We start from the raw sequence: 21,731 nt of genomic DNA on the forward strand, positions 1-21,731 counted from the left end.
TCCATCCATCATCCATCCATCATCCATCCATCCATCCATCCATCCATCCATCCATCCATCCATCCATCATCCATCCATCCATCATCCATCCATCATCCATCCATCCATCCATCCATCATCCATCATCCATCCATCCATCATCCATCCATCCATCCATCCATCATCCATCCATCATCCATCCATCATCCATCCATCCATCCATCCATCCATCCATCCATCCATCCATCATCCATCCATCCATCCATCCATCCATCATCCATCCATCCATCCATCCATCATCCATCATCCATCCATCCATCATCCATCCATCCATCCATCCATCCATCCATCATCCATCCATCCATCCATCCATCCATCATCCATCCATCCATCATCCATCCATCCATCATCCATCCATCCATCCATCATCCATCCATCCATCATCCATCCATCCATCCATCATCCATCCATCCATCCATCCATCATCCATCCATCATCCATCCATCCATCCATCCATCATCCATCCATCCATCATCCATCCATCCATCATCCATCCATCATCCATCCATCCATCCATCATCCATCCATCATCCATCCATCCATCCATCCATCATCCATCCATCCATCCATCCATCCATCCATCCATCCATCCATCCATCCATCCATCCATCCATCCATCATCCATCCATCATCCATCCATCCATCCATCCATCCATCATCCATCCATCATCCATCCATCATCCATCATCCATCCATCATCCATCCATCCATCATCCATCATCCATCCATCATCCATCATCCATCCATCATCCATCATCCATCCATCCATCATCCATCCATCCATCCATCATCCATCCTGGAGTTTTCTGTCTGTAAAGGAAATCTGTGGGAATCCTGAAATGATCCTGAAGTTTTTAGTGAAGCTGAAGGATTTTAGGTTGAGAAGAAAAGGAGAGAAGCTGTGATCTGAACACTCGCGCACTTTTACTTCTCAGCCTCTGGAAAACTGTTCAGTGGCTCTAACATGGAAAGTTGGATTTCTCTGGAGTCGGATTCCAGCTTAGAAAAGGGGATGGAAGGTGTTGCTCCGGGGATAACATTCCAGCAGCATGACATCAGCGCCTCATTCAGACGCTCTCTGCTGCTCGGACAATGGCTGGCACTTAGACAGCTCCGGGACCTGGGGGGGGGGGGGGCTGCTCTCTGCGCCTTTCATCAGCTGAACGCTGCTCCTGCACCAGCTGAGGATCTGCAGGGAAGCTTCTTCACCACCAAGCTGACCTCAATTAGAGCGCTGGGAATTCTTCTCATGCTCTGAGGAGGAACCGCTCAAATCAGAACCTATAAGTCACAATCCTGACAGCAGAACGGAGAAGTTCAGTTTGTGACGAATCTGGAGTTTCACATCATTATGTCAGCCAGACTTTAAAGCTTCCTGTCAGATATTTGAAAAGAAATTCAATCTGAATCACAGATTTGTTCTTGTAGGTTTTAATGTCATTAAAACTTCAATTAGGTGGTAAAAAATTCAGCATTCCCTGCAGCTCCCTCATTAGATCTGCATTTTTTAACATATTTCTTTGGCAAGACGTTTTTATGGAATAAATTAAAGCAAAAACACTCCATAAATAATCTGAGATGTTATTACAGAGGGAAACATGGGAGGAGGAGGATGCATTCAGGGACTCATGTCAGAGCTGGAAGATTACACGTCAGCTGCAGAAATTAAAAAAATTCAAGATCCACAAATAAAAATAAAACAGAAGAGAAGAGGAAATACAAAGAAAGGAATGAATATTAAGAGTGTCTTCATGATATGATCTTCATCTGGAGTAAGATGCTTTAGTCTGTGGTGGTGAAGAAGGAGCTGAGCCCAAAGGGGAAGTTCTAGATCTACTGATCCATTTACTTCCCAACTTTCACCTATGGTCCTGAGACATGGATCCCGACTAAATGAACCAGATCCTGGATCCCAGCAGCTGAAATGAACTTCCTCTGTGAGGTTCTGTGGATCTGCCTCAGAAATAAAGAGAGGAGCTCCATCATCTGCTGGGAGCTCATACTGGAGCTGCTGCTCCTCCACATTGGAATGAGTCTGTTGAGGAGGTCCATCCTGGATGCCTCCTTCAGGAGGTTTTCCAGGATGTCACTGGGATGCCACTGGGAGGAGACCCAGAACCCACTGGAAGGTTATATTGCCAAAGGTTCTGAGACACTCCTCCAGATCACTGAATCCTAGTGTTTTCACTTCCTTGACCACAGGTGTAAAAATCCTTTAATGAGGCTGCAAACAGGAACTCAGCTGCAGAGTGGAAGGGCCAAGTCCAATCTCAGAGCTCCTAACTTCATGTGGCCTTCAGATTGCATTGTGTCAAAAGTAAAGTTTGGTGGAGGGAGGACAATGGTTGGGTCTAATTCTCTTCATCAGACCAGGATACGTCTTATTCTCTCTGCTCTGCGGGAACAATTTGTTGGATGGTCTCTTAGTCCAACAGTACATCTTTGGGTTGATTTAGAGCGGAGACTAGATCTTCTCGTCCAGCATCAGTGTCTGACCTTATAAAAGCACTTCAAGAAGAACGGTCAAAAATTCCCCTAAACTCACTGCAAAACCTTGTGGAAATCCTTCCCAGAAGAGTTTCAGAACCTGGGTTTCCCTCCAGAACCTGCTGTCTTTATTCCCAGCTTCAGATAAACTCTTGATAGATGAATGAAGGAATCTCTGGATTTACAGATGTTGATCTGACCTGCTTGTAACCTTCCTGTACTTTAAAGTGTGTCTTCCTCGTATGGAGCAGAATATTCCTTGATTCGTCTGTCAGAGGGGCAATTCCCAGCATAGCGGACTCATAGCAACAGATGACAGCTTATCAAGAAATGTACATCCAGAAGTATAAATGTGTATTCAGATAATCGGTTTAAATGGTGCATCCAGAGTTTTAACACAAGCGTCAGTTAAAACCATTCAGTCTGAATGACCGATCTGGAGTCTGCAGAAAATCAGAAATGTAACTTATTTTTAATGGGTCTGGATTCTTAAACAGGTGTTTAATTTAGTTTGATCTAACAGAGGATAAATATGTAGAAAACATTAAAAATCTCATTAAATCAAATTTAGAGGATTTGTTTTTAAAATTCTTTTTATTTTTAATGCTTTTACATTTATTTATTTATCTATCCGTCTAAGGCTTCCGGTGGTTCCTCCTGATTGGCTGCTGAGGCTTCACTCAGAAAGAAGAGTTCTTTCAGTTATTTAAAGTTTCTGATTTCTGGTTCTAAGAAAGAAATAAGCTGAAGGTAAAATAGTCCGGGCCTGGCGCCGCTCACTTCCCCTCAGCTTGTCCTCCAGGTGGTCGTTCTCAGTCACATGCAGCGGGCCCGGGGAGGAACAGTCATCAGAGGAACATCAGAACAATACGTGTGGAGAGCAGCGGTGCTTCTTGTTTTAGCTTCAGACAGGAAGAGGAACAGAACACGCCCACATCATCCGAGTCCAGTTCATGGGAACACTGGGCTCTGAGCAGGGTCTTGTACTTGGTCCGCTGACATGTTCCACCCTTCAACCTCTGTGTGTTTCTGTGACGGACCGACCCAAAGAAGAGCTGGACGGCAGAACACCGGATCTGGTCTGGACACATGGTGGCGCTGTTCTGAGGGCAAAAAGTCAGCATCATCAGATGTTTCCTCTTGTTTTAGTCTTTGGGGACAGAAAATCAAACAGAACTTCAATGGGAGCGCCAGGATCAGAACCTGAACAAAAATAAAAGTTGAATGAAGCCCAGATACGTAGAGACAGCTTTCAGTGTAAAACTGACCTTTGACCTTTTTCGGCAGTTTGTCACAGAGACACAGTTTGTTCCGGTTTTCTAGTTAAATTAACATAAAATCACTGAAAAAAACCAGAAAACAGGATTTTAGCCGATAGCAGCGAGTCCAACAGAACTCTGATCATTCAGATGTTTAAATCCTTCAGAAACTGAAGTCTCTTTATTACAATTATATAACATACTGAGCCCGGTTAGTAGAACCCAGGTAATAGAACTCACATAGATTCCTCTCATATATAACAGCTGCAATCACTTGAATCTGGCTTCGACTGAGACGACGGTTAGAGAAATCTGACCTTTATTCTCTGCAGACAGCATGAAGCTGAGATGTTTCCTGTTTTTCTTTCTCAGACGTCATTCCAACACTGAGTTTCAAGTCTGAACACACTCCAGAATGGGGGAGGCCAGGAACACTAGATTTACCTCAGACCAGAGTGTGTTATCGTGATTTAATCCCAATTTAGGATCTAAAAGTCTCTATCAGCTATGAGTGTTCGGAGAAGAATTGGGAATGTGCTGCGTTCTGAAATTCAGCAATAGTTGGATAATTACGACTAATGTAAGGTTTAGAAGTTGAAGTGAAACCTGCATTGTGAAACAGCAGATCTACGTTTGTATGATATCCATAAAAAGCCATAAAAGAAACCAAACCAGTGAACAGAACCGGACATTTGGTATTTTTAGTCCTTTATTCGGTTCTTTTCTCGCTGTACATGGTCTTTCCTTTAGGACAGCAGCTCCATAATTAACAGGTTGCTGATAGTTTGTGTTGCAGACTTTAGCAAGCAAACACCATCAGCTCTCAGACAGCTGCCACCTCTCCACCAGCAATCCATCTCCTGAAGACGTCCACATGGTCCCTGCTGCCAGCCCAACTGGACAACCTGAGGAGTCTCCACCAGGGTTTCAGCTGACTGTTAACCAGGTTGTGGATGACGAGTACACAGCAGCTGTGTACTCGTCATCCACAACCAACCAGAGGACATTTCACCTGCAGATCTTCTAAGATAGATTCTCCTCCTCTGACTTTATTCACACACAGTCAGACGTCTGTAGAAAAAACTATGAGCAGTCTTTGATTCAGACGAACTTTCTTCTCATCTCTTTAAGAAATCTTCAGGAACAGATTCCCAGGCTCTCACTAGTTCTTGGTGGTAAGAAACCCTTTCAAACGGCAGCAGACGCATCTCCAGGGTCCTGCTTCAGTTTATTTATAACTCAACACTAAAAGTTGTGGACGCAAGAAGAATGCAGGAAGGTTTCAGTGGAAGCTTCATGATGAGGAAATGAGCAGGTGTAGAAACAGGATTAACGTGAAGAAGATGTTGCAGCTCTGAAGCCCTTATTTTGGACTCATGTATGCTGGTTGGAGTTTTGCTGAGCCATTTGATCTGCAGAACGTTCAGAACTGCTGCTGTCGGATCAGAGCTGGTGTCTGAGGTCTTCAGGGTTCAAAGAGACGTGTGAAGGACCAACAAACAGCATGTGGAGCAGGTGGCTCAGCTGTTCTGCCTCATCATGGCACAAAGAAAGTCTCTGCATCTGCTCTGAGCGAATCTTTCTTTAAGACATCATAATTTTATTCAATTTCATAAAAATCATCTCATCAGGAAATATCTTCACTCTGGACTCTCGAACATCTTGATTTCAGGGGGATTTGTTCGTTAGAAGTCGTTCCTTTGAGCTCTGAGAAGTTCTGAAAGATCTTTTTCTTTGAGGAACAAGCAGGCGATGAGATCATCACTACTGAACTTCCTGCAGCTCAGATCTTCCTCTCCTGGGGTGGAGATTTTTATCTTGGTGATGAATCTGCAGGAGTTTGGTGTCTTGCTGCTAGTCTTTTGCACCATCTTCATCCCAGAGTTGCAGCTCTTCCTCTTTAACCCTCTGGGCGTTTTGCATGTCGACTCCTGAAGGCGTGAGCCGGATCTTCCTGCTGCTCTGCCCTGCAGCTGCTCAGCTCTGTCAGCTCTGACCACACATCCAAGTCCTGCCTTCCCATCTCGCTCCATTAGTCAACACGAGCGTCAGGCCTGCATGCAGAGCGCACAAAGCTCTGCACACTCTGATCACAGCCGGGGAAGAACTGGGTCTCCCTGATTCATCATCTTGTCAGTAACTCCGGCCTTCCTGATCGGGTTTGTTCATCTGTCAGGTTACTGTTTGTTTCCTGAAATGATGGATTCTCTCACTAAGTTACGTTTAGCTAGCAGGGTTTATTCTGGTTCTCCTAACACTCGCTACTAACATGAGTTCAGGACGTTTGGAGGGAAAATGCTGACATTAGTTAGCGAAACTGTTCATTTGGACAAATGTTGGAAGACTTTCCTCTCACCATCAGACACAGTGCCTCATCTAACCCTCTGGCAGAAAATCCTGAAGGAGATGCTGCACATCAAATTGTAACTCCAAGCTCAAGAACACTGGTTCTACAACGGAACAATGGTCAAATGATCACCAACAAGTCCAACTCTGAATACATCAAAAAGCAACAAATTTAAAATGGTCTAGTCAAAGTCTGGACTTAAATCTGATAGAGATGCTGTGTCATGACCTTAAAGAAGCCGTACCTGCTGGAGAACCCTCCAACTTAATTAATTAATTAATCAGTTCTGCAGTGCAGAGTGGGTCAGAGTTCCTCCACGGTGATGTTAAAGACTCGGTACCAGTAACAGCTGCCGCTGCAGACGGAGGAACAACCAGTTATTAGGTTTAGGGGGTTCGGGGAGATTTTTTTCCATAATAAATGAAATCATTAAAACGACTTTTTGTTTTTGCTCCGGTTATGTTTGTCTGATTTTATCTTTGATCTGAAACATTTAAACGGGACAAAAAAAGCAAAAATAGAAGAAATCTGTTAGAGGGTAAATACTTTTTCACAGCTCTGTACACACATTTACTAATACTTGATTGATGTTTCCCTTAACAACACAGCTTAGGGGCCATCAGCAAGCCTGGCAGGATATTTGACCGCCCCTATTATGATACCACCACTACCGTGCTACCAGCTTGTACACTTCTTGGGTTCTTGGATTGAAAGGTCTTAACCAGTCTTCTAGACATACTTCCTGTCTCCGAGTCCTAACTGTAGTGGACATGTGGTGAATTGAAAACAAAACGCAATGGACAAATATCTGCAGGATCCTCGTTATGTTCTAAATAACTGGGAAACGTGGAAAGGTCTGACGGCTCTGGTAAATCCTATATCCTGTAGAAGACCTGGGTTTCCAGTATGTAGAGATGTTTATTATTACCGGTCTGGATCTTTATTAAGCTTCTACCTGATCCGGTTCCATAGATGTTCTTCAGTCAGTTCTGCTGTTTGAGTAAAAGGAGGTGTTGCCTGGGTTTGGGAGGACTCATCTCTGCTACTGACTGAGGTCCTCACTGAACACATGTTGAAGGTTTCCACCTCATCTTCTGATCAAGCTGCTGTAACCTTCTTCTGAGTTTTATTAAAAGAATCTTCTCCCAGTTTAACTCCTCCCTACTTCTTCTTCTTCTCACTCCTGAACTCTCAGTGACCTCTTTGTGGTGCATGTTGTTTACATTCCCGTTGATCCTGTGGAGCGTTGAGTCGGAGCCTTCAGGAACGAGGCCCGTCTTATCAGCTCTGTTTTTACTATGACGCTGGTTTTATCAGCTGGTTCTCCTCACAAAGCTGGAGAGAAGCTCAGCTCAGTTCTGATCCAGTCCTGATTACCTCTAGTTTTCCCTCCCATTATCCAGGCGTTCCTGGACTCCATTATAGTGATCTGGATCAGCAGTTCTTCAGGATCTTCTTTGGACTTTGGCTGATTTATCTGTTCAAATGTCAATTAACTGAACAAGTGGAGGGCAAAGATCTAAGAGATCTCATTTCAGACCATGAAGCTCAAACAGCATCATGACCGTTTAGAAGGTGAACCTGAAAACCACCAGTGAAATCGGATCCACTAATCGGGATCCATTCAGCTCGGATGTTCCTGTCAGGAAGTGAGTCCAGGACGATGGAGTGTGCAGGGCGTTGGTCTGTAACCTGACCGTGACTTGGTGTCGCGGGACAGGAGGGCGTGGCGGTCTGTTGATGGAGGCGACTGATGTGTGGAGCAGGTCCCCTGCTGCACTTCCTTTCCCAACACTATTGTTAAACGGAGCAGGAGGCGGGGGCCATTGTTTGGCTCCTGGCCCCTCCCAGGGGGAGCAACACTCCCTGGGAGCGAGTCACAGAGCGAAAGAGACGAAGGCTGAGAACCAGACTTCCTAAACTCAAACATTTTATTCCCGCTCCTTGTGTGATTTCATTTGAAGTTTTTACTCCAAAATGGGCTTTCCTCCATATCTCAGCCACCCGTGTCATCAGAACCATGATTTAAAGTTCTACCAAGTCTCAGAAAGTTGGACTTTTCCTGATCCAGATATCATTCTGATCCGTTTCCCAGTTTTTCCGTAAACACAGTTTATGTTTGAGATTTATTCACAGAATGTTCAGCTTAGACTGTGGTAAAGGTTCTGACCCGGTGAAATATTCTGAACCTTTTGGATTTAACATCCCTTCATGGCCACAGCTTCATCTCCACATGTCCAGGGAATCCCCATAGCAACCTGTGACTGAGCACTTCCAGTCAGCAGCTTCTTCGTTATGAGTTCCTAATTTCTGACTGAAGGAAGTTGACGTTTGGGTTTCTGAGGCGACGCTGCAGGACTTCAAAAGTAGAATCTGAAAGACAAATGTTCTCTTCTGTGAATGTCGACAGACTCTGTTGAACCTAAACTTGTCCATCTGTTGTCCACCATGGAGGCGAGATGATAGAACCAGTCGGCCTGGCTGTGGTCCAGTTTGGTAGACAAACCTCATAGAAGACATGAAGACCAGTAATCTCCATCTCAGTAGAACATTGTCCTCATTCAGTCGGCAGATTAAAGGGTCTGCTGAGTTCTCCTGTTCCAGGCTCTGAAGGCCTGAGAGGGGAGGAGTACCGCTGCCTGCGTCTTCAAATGGGCCTGCTGCATCAAACAAAACCTCTGAGTGACTCCATCAAACAGCAGCATGGCCCAGAGGGACGGGAAGGACAAAACCTCAGAGAGTTCATGAACTCTCAGCTTTTATTGTTTGAAAATGACCCAATCGGGCCTCGGCGTGGCATCAGCAGTACTGTTTCTGATATTCAGACATTATCTCTTTAGGGGTGGATGTTCAGGATCTGAGGCTGAGCTGCTGGAAAGATTCTCATCGAACCCCCAATGTTACATGCTGGTTCAGCACTGCTGCTGCATGAAGGTACTGATCCAAACTGACCCATCTGTGCTTTCATCAGGTCTGTCCATGTGTGAAAACCTGAAGCCAAAATGGAATAAACATCTGCTGAATTACACGTAAACAGGATTATTGTGCAGAATATTCTTCCTGTTTGGTCATATTAGCTGGATGAACCCAGAAGTCTGAAGTGTTCTGCCTCTACTTGTGTTGTGATGTTTGAGTAGGAACCATCGGGTCATGTATTCATCAGAACATGTTGGTTCTGACCAGATCAAGATGTTCTGAGATCTTTACAGCTCTGCTTCTCTAACCAGACGGCTGGTTTAGTATCAGGCTGTGATTTGCTGTGTAAACCTTCAGAGACGGAGCTGCTGAGTTTGAGTGGAACTTTCTGACGGTGCTGTGATTGGAGCGTGGCCAGAACCCTGTAAAAGAAAACCCAGATTGAAAGCAAGAGCGTGTGTTGGGTCTGCATGCTGCACCACATCATTTCGCTTCTTTGTCTCCAGTCCAGCTGAGAAACAAAAAAGATCCGCAGACCTGTAATCAGAGCCGTCTAATTTTAGGCTGCAGACTTTTTTACTACAGATTCTGTTTCAGCCCAAACGGGCTTACACAACTGCTGCAGAACCTCCTCCTCCTTGCGGTGCATTCTTGTGGCCGCAGATCTGCAGGATGTCGAGCGTTCAGCTGGAGGAGTCTGCAGCTCCATAAACAGCAGCAGAAATAACTCTGAGAAAATGTGCAGCAGATGATGGTGGCTTCAGGTTGCCTCCTTATTCCTCTAGAATAAATGTCCTGGTTCCTAAAATACATCAATCCAAAGACAAAAGCCTCAGATTTAAATGGTAAGGAGCATTTTAGGTGGTCCATGCTGGAGTTCAAGTTCACTGCCCTGCAGAATATCACAGAGGGACCCAGAAACTCCTCTGGAGCTCTTTGGAGATGAAACGTCAAGACTATTTGAGGCTTCAAATATTTATTAGGAGGTCAAACTACTGAAGTGACCAAATAAATTGTAGCCTGAAGTTTCCTGAAGTTTGTCTCCTTCTGATTAGCTGCAGTTGCTGCTTCATTGGTTTTTAAGGAGATGTTCAGAGAGACGTCTAACTGGAAGCCAGTGAAGATGACTGAAGTTTGGAGAGGTGTTCCATGAGCGCTTGGTGCTCTGCTCAGAGTGTTGATTCTTCTTCATCCTAACAGGACTTCTGTCTGGCCTGCTGGTTAGTGGACCTCTGGACCAGTTTAGTGGGTTCAGTTCTTACTGTGGTTTAGATTGAGGAGTTTCCTGGCCACAGGTCCAGCATGTACATGTTCTGAGCTATAAGCCACGTTGTTATCACCTTAGCCTTGTGACACAGAGCTCCGGGAAACCCTGGGAAACCCACAGATCTTCACCAAACTGTTTTTAGGTCGTTGGGAGTAGGAGGAGCTTCTAATGTCCATCAATGCTTTTCCTGCTGGAATTTAGTCTGTCCTTCAGGGCCATTAACATCTCAAAGTTCTTCATCTCACTGTGCGTGGAGATACCCTCACATCCACCTGCTGCCAATGCTAAGCAAGCTCTGCATCGGTGGGAGCAGGAATCTGTAGCACCCTCTTCAGATAGAGACAGTCCCCCAGCTTGCTGGTCCCTCTTGGGTGTCTTCTCTGCAGCACCTCTCAGCTTGAAGTTCTTGATGCTCCAGAAGTCTGTTCTTCAGCTGTAATGTTCTCAGCAGCAGTTTCCTGCATGTGAGGCTGTTTGGACGTAAAGTGATGATGCTGCAGCTTCTCTTTGGAGGGAACCTTTGCTAACAGAAGGAGAAAAAGATCTCAGAACATCTGCTTCTAGAAAGTATGGGCTCAGAGATTGAAGCTATAGAGTTTGTGTCTCTGCAGGATCTTCAGGCTCTGACTGTTGGCTAGGGAGGACTTTTAACAAAAAGGTGGATTTGTTGATGGGTTTATTGTAGATGACATTCTTCTAGGCAGTGATATGCTTTCACAGCAGTCAGTGCTGCCCTCCTCCATCTCTCCTTCGCTGCATCTCTGGTTCTGTGTTTTTCTGCTGAGTTATTCCCAGGAATCCTAAAATCCAGGTCATTATCAAAGCAGCCAGCTCTGTGATCCCAGAGGGAATCCTGCTGAGACTGCAGACACTTCAAACGCTCCGATTGTCGGAGGCGCGATCACGTTTGTTGGCGACTCGTCTGCAGGGAGCCATGTTGCTGTCTGACCTGCTGGAAGTCCTGACAGTTAAACTCTGCAGAACTTCACATGTGACAATCATGAGGGCCCAGAGGCTCCTGTTAGACGTTCACTGACTCCACCAACAGACTGACCTGAGATCAGCTCCTGTGCAGAATAGCTCAGTTATTATAATAAATCCATTTAATCAGACTGCTTGCGGGAAGCACCGACACAAGCAGCCTTAAATGCAGCTATCCTTCCTCCATGCTTACGTCTGGCAGCTGACATCATAGTAGAGCCTGTGTCACACATCTTTAACCTTTCACTGCAGATGTGTGGAAGACAGCTTCTGTTCTTCCTCTCTTGAAAGGTGACGATCCACCTGCTCTAAATAACTTTTGCCCCATTTCTAAATATTGTGTTTTAGCTGAGGTCCTGGAAAGGTCAGTAAATGACCAACTTAAAGATAACCTGATTTTATCAAACCTTTTATCAGCCTGGCTTTAGGAAACAACGCAGCACTGTAACAGCATCACTAGAGCATTAAATCATATTGTAGAAGCTCTGGATGCTGGAGACTACTGTGCTGCCCTTTTCATTGACTTCTCCAAGGATCTCTTGTAGATCATTCCTCTGATCCTCTGTCAGAAGCTCTCAGAGGTCAGTCTTTCAGAGCAACCAGTTGGAGGGTTTTTAAACTGTCTGTCGGGACTCTAACAGTGTGTAAAACACAGTGGTCTGTCTTCAGATTACATGAAAATCATGAAAGGTGTCCCACAAGGCTCCATCCATTCTGGGTCCTAAACTGTTTTCAGTTTATGCTAATAATGTTATTGAGGTATGCATTTATATGCTGATGACACAATAATTTATTGTCATTCAAAGTCTTCAACGTTGGTTCTTGAGCGTCTGTTATCTACACTCTTGGATGTCACAAAGACCGTCACAGCTACTCTCCCAGGATGTTATTTCTTTCAGTGTTCCCTCAGTTTGCACAGAGTTTTGGAAAAGGCCTTCTCCTGTTCTGCTCCGTCTTCCTGGAATCCCACTGCAGCAAGACTTAAAATTGTCCGGCTGGATCCCTCTGGGACATTTGATTATCATTTCTGTTTTCGTTAGGTTCGTTCTTGACTTTGTTCCATTTTAAAGGTGAAGGTAATGTTTTATGATTGTGTTATTTTATGGAAGTGATGCTACAGGTCACTCTACCAAATAAGACCACCTGTTTAAATAAAAGAAAATAAATAAAATCACAATTCAATTCAGTTTATTTATATAGCTCCAATTCACAACACATGTCGTCTCAAGGTTCTTCACAACAGTCAGGTTCATACATTCCAATTAATCCTAACCATTGAACAGTGCAGTCAGATTCAGTTATTTATTCAAATTGGATAAAAAGTTTTTCTATCTAAGGAAACCCAGCAGATTGCATCCAGTCAGTGACTTGCAGCATTCACTCCTCCTGGATGAGCATGTAGAGACAGTGGACAGTCACTGGTGTTGACTTTGCAGCAATCCCTCATACTGAGCATGCATGTAGCGACAGTGGAGAGGAAAAACTCCCTTTTAACAGGAAGAAACCTCCACCAGAACCAGAACCAGGCTCAGTGTGAGCGGCCATCTGCTACGACCGACTGGGGGGTTGAGAGAACAGAGCAGAGACACAAAGAGAACAAAGAAGCACTGATCCAGGAGTACTTTCTATGGGAAGGAAAGGTAAATGTTAATGAATGTAGCTCCTTTAGTCGTTTCATCTAGAAAGAAAGAACAGATAAACTCTGAGCCAGTTTTCAAGGTTAGAGTTTGAAAGAGAGCACATAGAGTTAGTCACAGTAGAAGCTCAGTCAGTAACCATGTCTAGGAGAGAGAAAGGGTTAAACACTGAAAGACAGGGTCATGTGGATCATCTGTAGAGGGTGAGCATTAAGTTGTTGCCAGCAGAAGCTCGGACAATTCCCCTCTCCAGAAAGGTGTCACAGGTAGACACAGAGTCAGGCCAGGTGTAGCTTCTAGGAAGAGAAAAAAGAGAACACAAAGTTAAAAGCTGAAATAACAGCAAATAATGCAAAATTGGAGAGTAGTATGAGAATGTAGAAGAGAGGGTGAAAGTGGTCATTATGTCCTCCAGCAGCCTAAGCCTATAGCAGCATAACTACAGAGATAGCTCAGGATAAACTAAGCCACTCTAACTATAAGCTTTATCAAAAAGGAAAGTTTTAAGCCTAGCCTTAAAAGTAGACAGTTTATCCATCTAGAGCTCACTGATGGTCATTGTTCTACTAAAAACCACCAGGATTGGGATACCTCTCTCTGTCAGACTGATTATAACCATTGGAAAAGAGAAGGGGTCATACAGGTAGCAGAAATGGAGGGTGTGTTTGGACCTCAACCATAATTGAGCCGGTTTAAGCTAAACCTGAGTCCCCAAAATAGTTTTTATTTGGATCATAACCAGTGAAATTATCCGGAGCAAACATCTTATCTTGTTCAACTAACATCATTAGAAATATTCATTTCCTGATGTTATCCAGCTGTTGTCCTACGGTTGTTCCTGATGGTCCAGATCTCTGAATCCAACTGGGAATTTTCTGTTTTCCAGAGCTGCTGGGCTCCACCAGGAGGCTGAACATCAACTACCAGGACTCAGACGGGTGAGTGAAGGAGTCGACATGAAGAGACCAGAATCAGAGTTCGTGTCTCATTCATGTCGTTAATTACATTTCTAATCATTTCTTTAAAGATGATTTTTTTTCATGGTTTTCATGAATTTATTTATTTCATATTTCTGAGTATTTTTGAATCGGAGCTTTTTTATTGCGCACAGTTTGTTTCCCTCTAGATGTATTTATTTTGTCTTGTTCCTAAATTCATCATCCTGCTGGTTAAAATTCAGAAAATGAAATAAAAATGTATTCTGATTTCTAAACTAAATGTTAATTATAATAACTATTACTATTCAGAAATCAGTTGATAATAATTCTCTTAAAATGATCCTATAATGGGTTTAATGTTTATTTTAAAACAGTTTTATCTGTTCTGCTGCTTAGTTTGGGTTTTTTTTTCGGTTCAGAAGGTTTAGATTATCCCGGTTCTCGGAATGTTTTAGATTCAGTTTAATTATCCGGACCCAGAAGTTTTATTAAGTTGGATCTTTCATTCCTCCCAAACATCTTCATCCTATCTCCGTCCTGGGTTACGTCTCAGCTCTGCTTTCGTTGCCTCAGATCTGCAGCTTCGTAAAGATGGTTCTGGTGGTTAGAGGCACCTCAGCAGTGATGGGTTCATGGATCAGCAGTGGAGCCTTTCAGCTTCACGTCAGAGGAACAAAACAGTCTGAGAGGCAGTCCTAGGTCCTCAGACTCCATCAAGGGTCAAGCTCCTTTGTTGGTCCTTCAGAGGGCTGAGAGGTTAGGCTTGTGAGGTCAGGGGGCAGGACTCAGACCATCAAGATGTGTGTGCTTACAAAGAAGACAGACATCTCAATGCTGCACTGATGGGTTTACTGGATGAGACAGATGGGGATCAACACTGAGAGGACTAACTGGAGAGATGAAGATCTAAAAAGTTTAGCTGAACAGTTCAGCTTTAGAAAAGTGACTGAAAGGAGTCACGCAGAGCAGGAAGAAGCTTCAATGAGATTTGGTGGTGATAAAACATCTAAACCCATTGGTACACCAATAAATCATCTGACTAAGAGTCTGTGTGACCAGAAGGTGCGTTGTGGCTTCAGGGGTTCCCACTGATCTCTCAGCTGTTGGAGATCAGGCACAGATCTATGGTTAAAGATCAGATTCAAGAGGAATGTAGAGGCATTCCAAAGCAAACCAGATCTTTATCCTCGTGCTGATCTGTCGTGGTGATGGTGGGCCTTTTTCCAGTCTTCGTATTTTTTGTGGTCCTGCTGAAGGCTTCTGACCTTGTCCTGCATGTGTTCTGGTGGGAGTACTGCAGAGATCTCTGGTTTTGGGTTGGGGCATCAGTGTCTCATCTCTGCCTTTTTTGCAGATGATGTTGGTGTCTTCAAACCATGCCCTGTAGCAGTGTCTCATCCGGTTCCTAGTGTCTGTCTTAAACAGAGCAGTTCAGGCATCTTGGTGTTCCTGAGAGATGGCAGGATGAGGCTGGAGATGGATAGATGGATCAGAGCTTCATCTGTGGCAATATGGGCATAGCTCTGGTCTGTGGAGGTTAGGGGTGTCACGATATGCACATCTCACGATGCGATATTATCACGATATGAACCTCACGATACGATATTTATTATGGGGAGAGTCATAATAACAAGAATGACAAAATAAAAAGCTTTGACCATTCATTGGTACAACCTTTATTGTCGTATTGGAGGTTTCTATTCAAAACCTTTACTGGAGTGCAAAAGTTCAAGTAACAACTCAACATATATTTATAAAGAGAAGGCAACCGAGGCACTATATTAACCTATGAGTAAATAAACTTTACCCAGGCATTTAAAAAACAGCCTAAATAAAATTACCTAGGCACAAAACTGCCTAGTCACTATACAATAAATAAATGGCATCAGTTTTGGTCTCGCTGTATAAAGCAGGAAAACGCTTTGACTAAAATGTGATCGTGATGCCATTTTATATTTAAGCTCCAGCTTAGACATTAACCTTTTGATCCTTTTGAACGCATCCTGTTATGTCTTAAGCCTTGACGCAGTTGTGAGGCAGCGCTGTTGTAAATGCTTCATGCAGAGTTTTTTGACCCGACTGGAATTTCTTAACACTTTCTTGACACTTCCCGGGTGTTGAGTTGTCAAGTGACTTCTCATGTTCCTCGTAATTCCCGATGTGTGCTGCACTGTACTCTGGCACTGTTTACATATTGTCTGTTTGTCCGTCACCTTTTCTTCTTTCTCGTTTCTTGACACGACGAAGCCAAAATGCTTCCATACCTCAGATTTAAAAGCCGCTGGGGCATTCACCATGTACCTATATTGTGATACCCCTAGTGGAAGTTGATCCTAAACATGATGCTCAAGATGTACTGGTCCATTCTGTCTGTCACCTATGGTCCTGAGATATGGATCAGGACCGAAAGAACCAGATCCTGGATCCAAGCAGCTGCAATGAACTTCCTCACCTGCCTCAGCATGACCAACATCTCCTTTTAATCTGCCTCTTCAGGCACACTGCACTCACTTCAGTTCTCACGGTAACCAGTAGATGTCAGTGCAGAGAAAGAACTGACTGTACTAGTCGGAGATGAAGAATATAGAGGAGTTGTGTTCTTCAGACACAACTTTAACCACACAGTTTGACCTTAAAGATGTTTATGAATCAATAAATATTCCTTTAGTGGTTGTGTTCAACCATCCATAAGTCTGTAAGACCCAACGTTCTTCCTGTCTGCTGAGCACTGCTCTCACCGTCCAACGAAAGCTACAAAGTGAGGATGTGCACAAAGGACCAACCTGCCATGTTCTGCACCACCGTTTCTGTGGTGAGACACTGGAAACAGCAGGCAGAAGTTCTTACTCAGAGGAGCTCCATCATCCAGGAGGAGCTAAGAGTGGAGCTGCTGCTCCTCCAGCCAGAGATGGCAACTCGAATTCGAGACTCGGACTTGAGTCACACTTAAGTCGCAAAAACAAAAGCCTTCTGACTCGACTTGAACTTGTGCCCTAGAGACTTGAGGCTTGACTTGGACTTTTGGTCTGAGACTCGAGTCTTAGAACCAGTTTTCATCTCCTGAAATGAAGAGTGAAAGGAAGCCAGTCTGTGAGCTCCTTTAGTGGTTTCATCTAGAAAGAAAGAACAGATAAACTCTGATCCAGTTTTCAAGGTTAGAGTCTGAAAGAGAGAACATAGAGTTAGTTACAGTAGAAGCTCAGTCAGTAGCCATGTCTAGGAGAGAGAAAGGGTTAAACACTGAAAGACAGGGTCATGTGGATCATCTGTAGAAGGTGAGCATTAAGTTGTTGCCAGCAGAAGCTCGGACGATTCCCCTCTCCAGAAAGGTGTCACAGGTAGACACAGAGCCAGGCCAGGTGTAGCTTCTAGGAAGAGAAAAGAGAGAACAAAGTTAAAAGCTGAAATAACAGCAAATAATGCAAAATTGGAGAGTAGTATGAGAATGTAGCAGAGAGAATGAAAGTGGTCATTATGTCCTCCAGCAGTCTAAACCTATAGCAGCATAACTACAGAGATAGTTCAGGATAAACTAAGCCAGTCTAACTATAAGTTTTATCAAAAAGGAAAGTTTTAAGCCTAGCCTTAAAAGTAGACAGGGTGTCTGCCTCACGGACTAAAACTGGGAGCTGGTTCCACAGGAGAGGAACCAGCTAAACTTGATCCATTTTCAAAATAATAGAAATTAGCCTTCAGCAGATGTTTTGCCTGCTGATTTAAATGTTAAAATATTTAAAGATAACTGTTAATAAATAGTAAAAGATTTAAAGAGAATTATTCAGTTTTTATGTAATAATTGAGCCCAGAAGACAAAGAGTTCAGGTTCAGATCTCTGACCTACAACCATGCAGAGGTAGATGTGACCCAGATGTTGGGGATTTGAGGAGAAAATGTTGATTTCAGTTGTTACAGACTTAACCTGGACTTGGGGGAAGAAATGACTTGTGAATATGTCTGCTAAAGTTTGGTGAAAGGAAAAACGCTGGAGCAGCTGGCCAAAGTAAAGAAACACCAACTTCAGCTGGCAAAGTGATTCTAGACATCATTTTGGAAGCTAAAACGTTCATTTAGTCAGCTTGATCGCTGTACAACATGCTGGTCATGCTGGGATGAAGATGTCAGATCTGACAGGATAATGAATAGTTCCAGGTGTAACCATCTTACCATGAGAGGAGGAGGAGGCTGTGGACAGCTCACACAGCACAGTTCTCCAAGAAAACATTCGACACTGCTTGATGTTTGCTGTGTGGAGGAAAAATCAGCGTTTAGTGGCTCCATCACACAGAGCCTCCACAGGTTCTCCCAGGCTTCTTTCACCATGAAGCATTTAGTCTCAGACGGCTGATAATCGCTCCGTTCTTCACGTTTCTGAACATCTCAGGTTAGATTTTGAATGAATAAAGTGAGTATTATATTTTTAGAGTATGAGATGAATGGAAATGTTGTATGGAAACTTTATTTAAGTTGCTGTTAGTTTTTCTCCATCACTGCTGCAGATGTTCTTCTCATATCCTGATCTTGAGATCCTGATTATTGAGATGAAGGATCCAGTTTCTTCCTCCTAAGCGTCCGTCAGACTTTGATTCAGGATTTTGACGTCCTGCAGGGCCGTGTCTCTGAATGCTGAGCTCGCCGTGTGTTTGTGGTGGTTTCATATACATGTTGCTGTTAGCTTTCCTGGAGGCCACAGCTACTTTCTAACTCTGAGCAAACACAGCAGATCTGCAGAAGAAGAGCGCAGCTGGAGGGGATCTCAAATGGAACAGGAAGGCATTCTGTTTTCTGCTCTGATCCTGGAGGTTCAGGCCTGCTGCACCTTTCAGTGAGGCCCCTCCCCCTCCAGGTTTACCTGCAGGAGTTGAGGAGGGCGTGGCTTCAGGAACAAATCAGAGCTGTGGGGGGTGTTGGTGTTTGTGCCAGCTGGGTGTCCACCATGGAGACTGTTTGTCTTTCCTGATGTTGCTGTGTGAGAGAAACAAACACTGGAGGAATAATGGGAGGTCATGAGACAAATTACTGTTTGAGTCTATGTGACGTCTCCTGCGGCCGGCTGGCTCCATGTTTGGACTGGTTTCTATGGAGCACCGAGCTGGAATGGTGCTGGAAGATCTGGCCTGTTGTCCAGGGAGGAAAGACCAAAGTTCAAGCGCAGCAGGATAGATCCTGGTGATTCAAAGCTCCACATCCAGTTCTCATTTCTTTATAATATCCTTCCTGGGATCCACTCTCCTGTTATCAGCTAAAATTTGGATCAACAGTTCTCCAGGTTTTCTGAAGAACTTTCAGAGTTTTTATTGGACTCTGGTTGCTTTTTCAGTCCAGAATTTAGTCATGGTTCTCTCGGCTGCTGCAACAGGCCGATTCCCTCAGAGAACATGAATAGAAATGTGTTTATTTCATTTAAACTGTCGATGAGTTTGGACAGTTTGATGGTGAAAACCCAGTTTGCTGGCACCGAGTGATGAATGGAAGCTTGTGATTGTTTTCAGCAGCATCCATCACCACTTGGATCCACTCTACGGATGGTGTGGGTAAACGTGACCCAATGAGCATCTGTCAACATCTCCTGATGTTACGTAGCACCCTGTTGGCTTTCAGTGTAGATGCTGGTTTTATCTCAGAGACGCTCCACAGATCCATGTAGCATAGTTAAACATGTGAGCACGCTGCAGGTAGAGATGATCCGTCCTGTTACCTTCTGAACAAACATGAAGTAGGCTGCGGAGAAGGTTGACCTGGAGCCACCAGGAACAATTAGTGCTACTTGTTCTCTGCTCTAAGCTGCACCTGACTAGCATCTATGTTATCCAGTAAATATTCATTCAGTCTGATTATTCACCTGTGAGTCATTCTCAGCCCATTCTTACTGGATCTGTGGGGTCTAGGAGCAGGTTGGTAAAGCCCCTCCCCCATGATGTTTGTTTACATCAGATAACAAGGAGATGAAACATGATCAGTTAAAATGAGAATAAAATGTAAAACTGAACAGCACAGAAATTACATTTCTATCATTAATAACTACTAAACACTGATCAGATCACACATAATGACCACAAACATTCCAATCTGGGTTCCCCTGGCTGCTCAGTCAGCTGCTCTTCCTGTTGTAGTGGTTCCTTTATGTACCGCTGTGCCCCCCCCCCCCCCCCCCCCCCATGTGTGCTAACATCCTCCTCTTCACCCCTGGCTTGTCTGCTTGTCTGAATTAATCCAAAGTAGTACTCCCTCCTGCTATCTTCATCACAGGAAGTCAGCTTGTTGCCATGTCTACCCCTGAAATGTCTTCCCCTCCCTACGCTGCCCCCCACTGGCAACCTCTGGGAAGTGTTTGGTTGTTTCTGTATCTGGTCATTATTGCTGTTTTATTACAAAACCAGTGCAGAAACTAGTGTTAAAATTAGATTCTGAAGTCAAAAGTACACAAAGCATTGAACTTTTACCTCTATTTAATTAATAATTATAATTATAGGGAAAGCTTTTATCGCTCAGACATAAAACACCATCAGACTTTAGATCAGGAGCTTCACTGAAAGCAGGAAGCAGGGTTCAGTTCTGGGTTTTAGCAGCTCAGTCAGTCTGACCGCTGTCAGGAGTCTTCCTGCTGCTCAGCCGGACTCTGCTCCTGCACTCTCTCTCAGAAACGGGTCAAACTTGCAGCACAATCAGACCTGAGATCAGTTCTTCTCTCAGGCTCGGCCCATCTGCAGAGACTCTGTGCGGTCCAGCTGTAAATGTTCCATGATTCAGCCCATCTCTTTGCTGTTGTGATCAACACTGATGTCACAAAGAAATCCTCCAATCAGAAATCGGAGCAAACAAAACCGAACCAGAGCCAGGTGGGTCACAAACACGTTCTTTGAAAACATCATCTTCTCGGATTCAGCAGATTTTTCCCTTCAGAGTCTCCCACAGAGATCTACTGTGGCTTCATGGCGTTTCCAGCAGAACATATGTGGAGTAAGTGACGAAACACCTCAGGTTTCTCCTAGAAGGAGACACCATCAATCTGTCATTAGAATCTCGCTTATTAACATCAGGGTTTGATTTATTTTTTGACGGTAGTTCTTGTTTTTGTTGGCAAAAGCAAGAAAAGCAAAAGAAAAGGTCTTCCTGGAACGTTTATCCCCACTGAATGTGACAGATGGATTAGGATTGGTTCTGATTCGGTTGGCCATGATTTCTGGATGGGTTGTCTGATCCTGAGTTGCTGGACCCAGGTCTCCTCTCAGCACTGAATGCTACCAGGAGAGGAGTTATCTTTAGGGGTTGAGCAGCCAATCAGAGATAGACTTGTTGTCACATTAAACAGCCAATAAGAACAATCGATATTTTTTCTGAAAACGTCCTTTTAAAAAGAGACTCTAAGAATATCAACATAAATGATGAGCCTAAAACAGCAGAATAAGATCATCTGTTTGTTTTTGGCATAATGCTGAGGGTCATATGCTCCTCATGGTTTGGAGATCTCAGGACGCTGCCTGCGTGGAACCAGAGGTTAGAAGGGGAGGACATTTTAAAGAGTCTTGAAGAAAAGCAGTTAAAGTGGGTAGAAGGTCCAATCGGAGGTGTTTGTGTGAACCAAGAACATCATTCCCTTTAAAAGATAAACTTCTCCTGCAGCCGGTCTGCAGTCAGAGGAAGATTTTGAGCTCTGTGATTGGTCGAGGCTGGTGCATGAACACTATCAGTAGGAATGTTGTGTGTGACTCTCTGTCTGAGTGCTGCATTGAAAGCATTCCAGTCTGCACAGATGCCACCATCAGGGGCGTCAGGGTCTCCTCCTCCTCCTCCTCTTCCTCGATGACAAGCAGCAATGAGAGCTGAGCTTCTTTCAGCTCCATTAAACTGGTCCTAGTGGGA

General features: G+C 44.1%; 1 protein-coding gene across 1 annotated transcript in view; it reads left to right on the forward strand.

Annotated features, from left to right (window-relative positions):
• The window catches only part of LOC124864110 (caskin-2-like), a 60,731-nt gene that overhangs the window by 7,629 nt on the left and 31,371 nt on the right, over positions 1-21,731 (forward strand). The window contains exon 3 of the mRNA XM_047358740.1: positions 13,820-13,871. Within this exon, the coding sequence (XP_047214696.1) occupies positions 13,820-13,871 (52 nt within the window). The remainder of the gene's footprint in view (positions 1-13,819; positions 13,872-21,731) is intronic.

The sequence above is a fragment of the Girardinichthys multiradiatus genome, chromosome Y (genome assembly GCF_021462225.1).
Source record: "Girardinichthys multiradiatus isolate DD_20200921_A chromosome Y, DD_fGirMul_XY1, whole genome shotgun sequence".
Classification (NCBI taxonomy): domain Eukaryota; kingdom Metazoa; phylum Chordata; class Actinopteri; order Cyprinodontiformes; family Goodeidae; genus Girardinichthys; species Girardinichthys multiradiatus.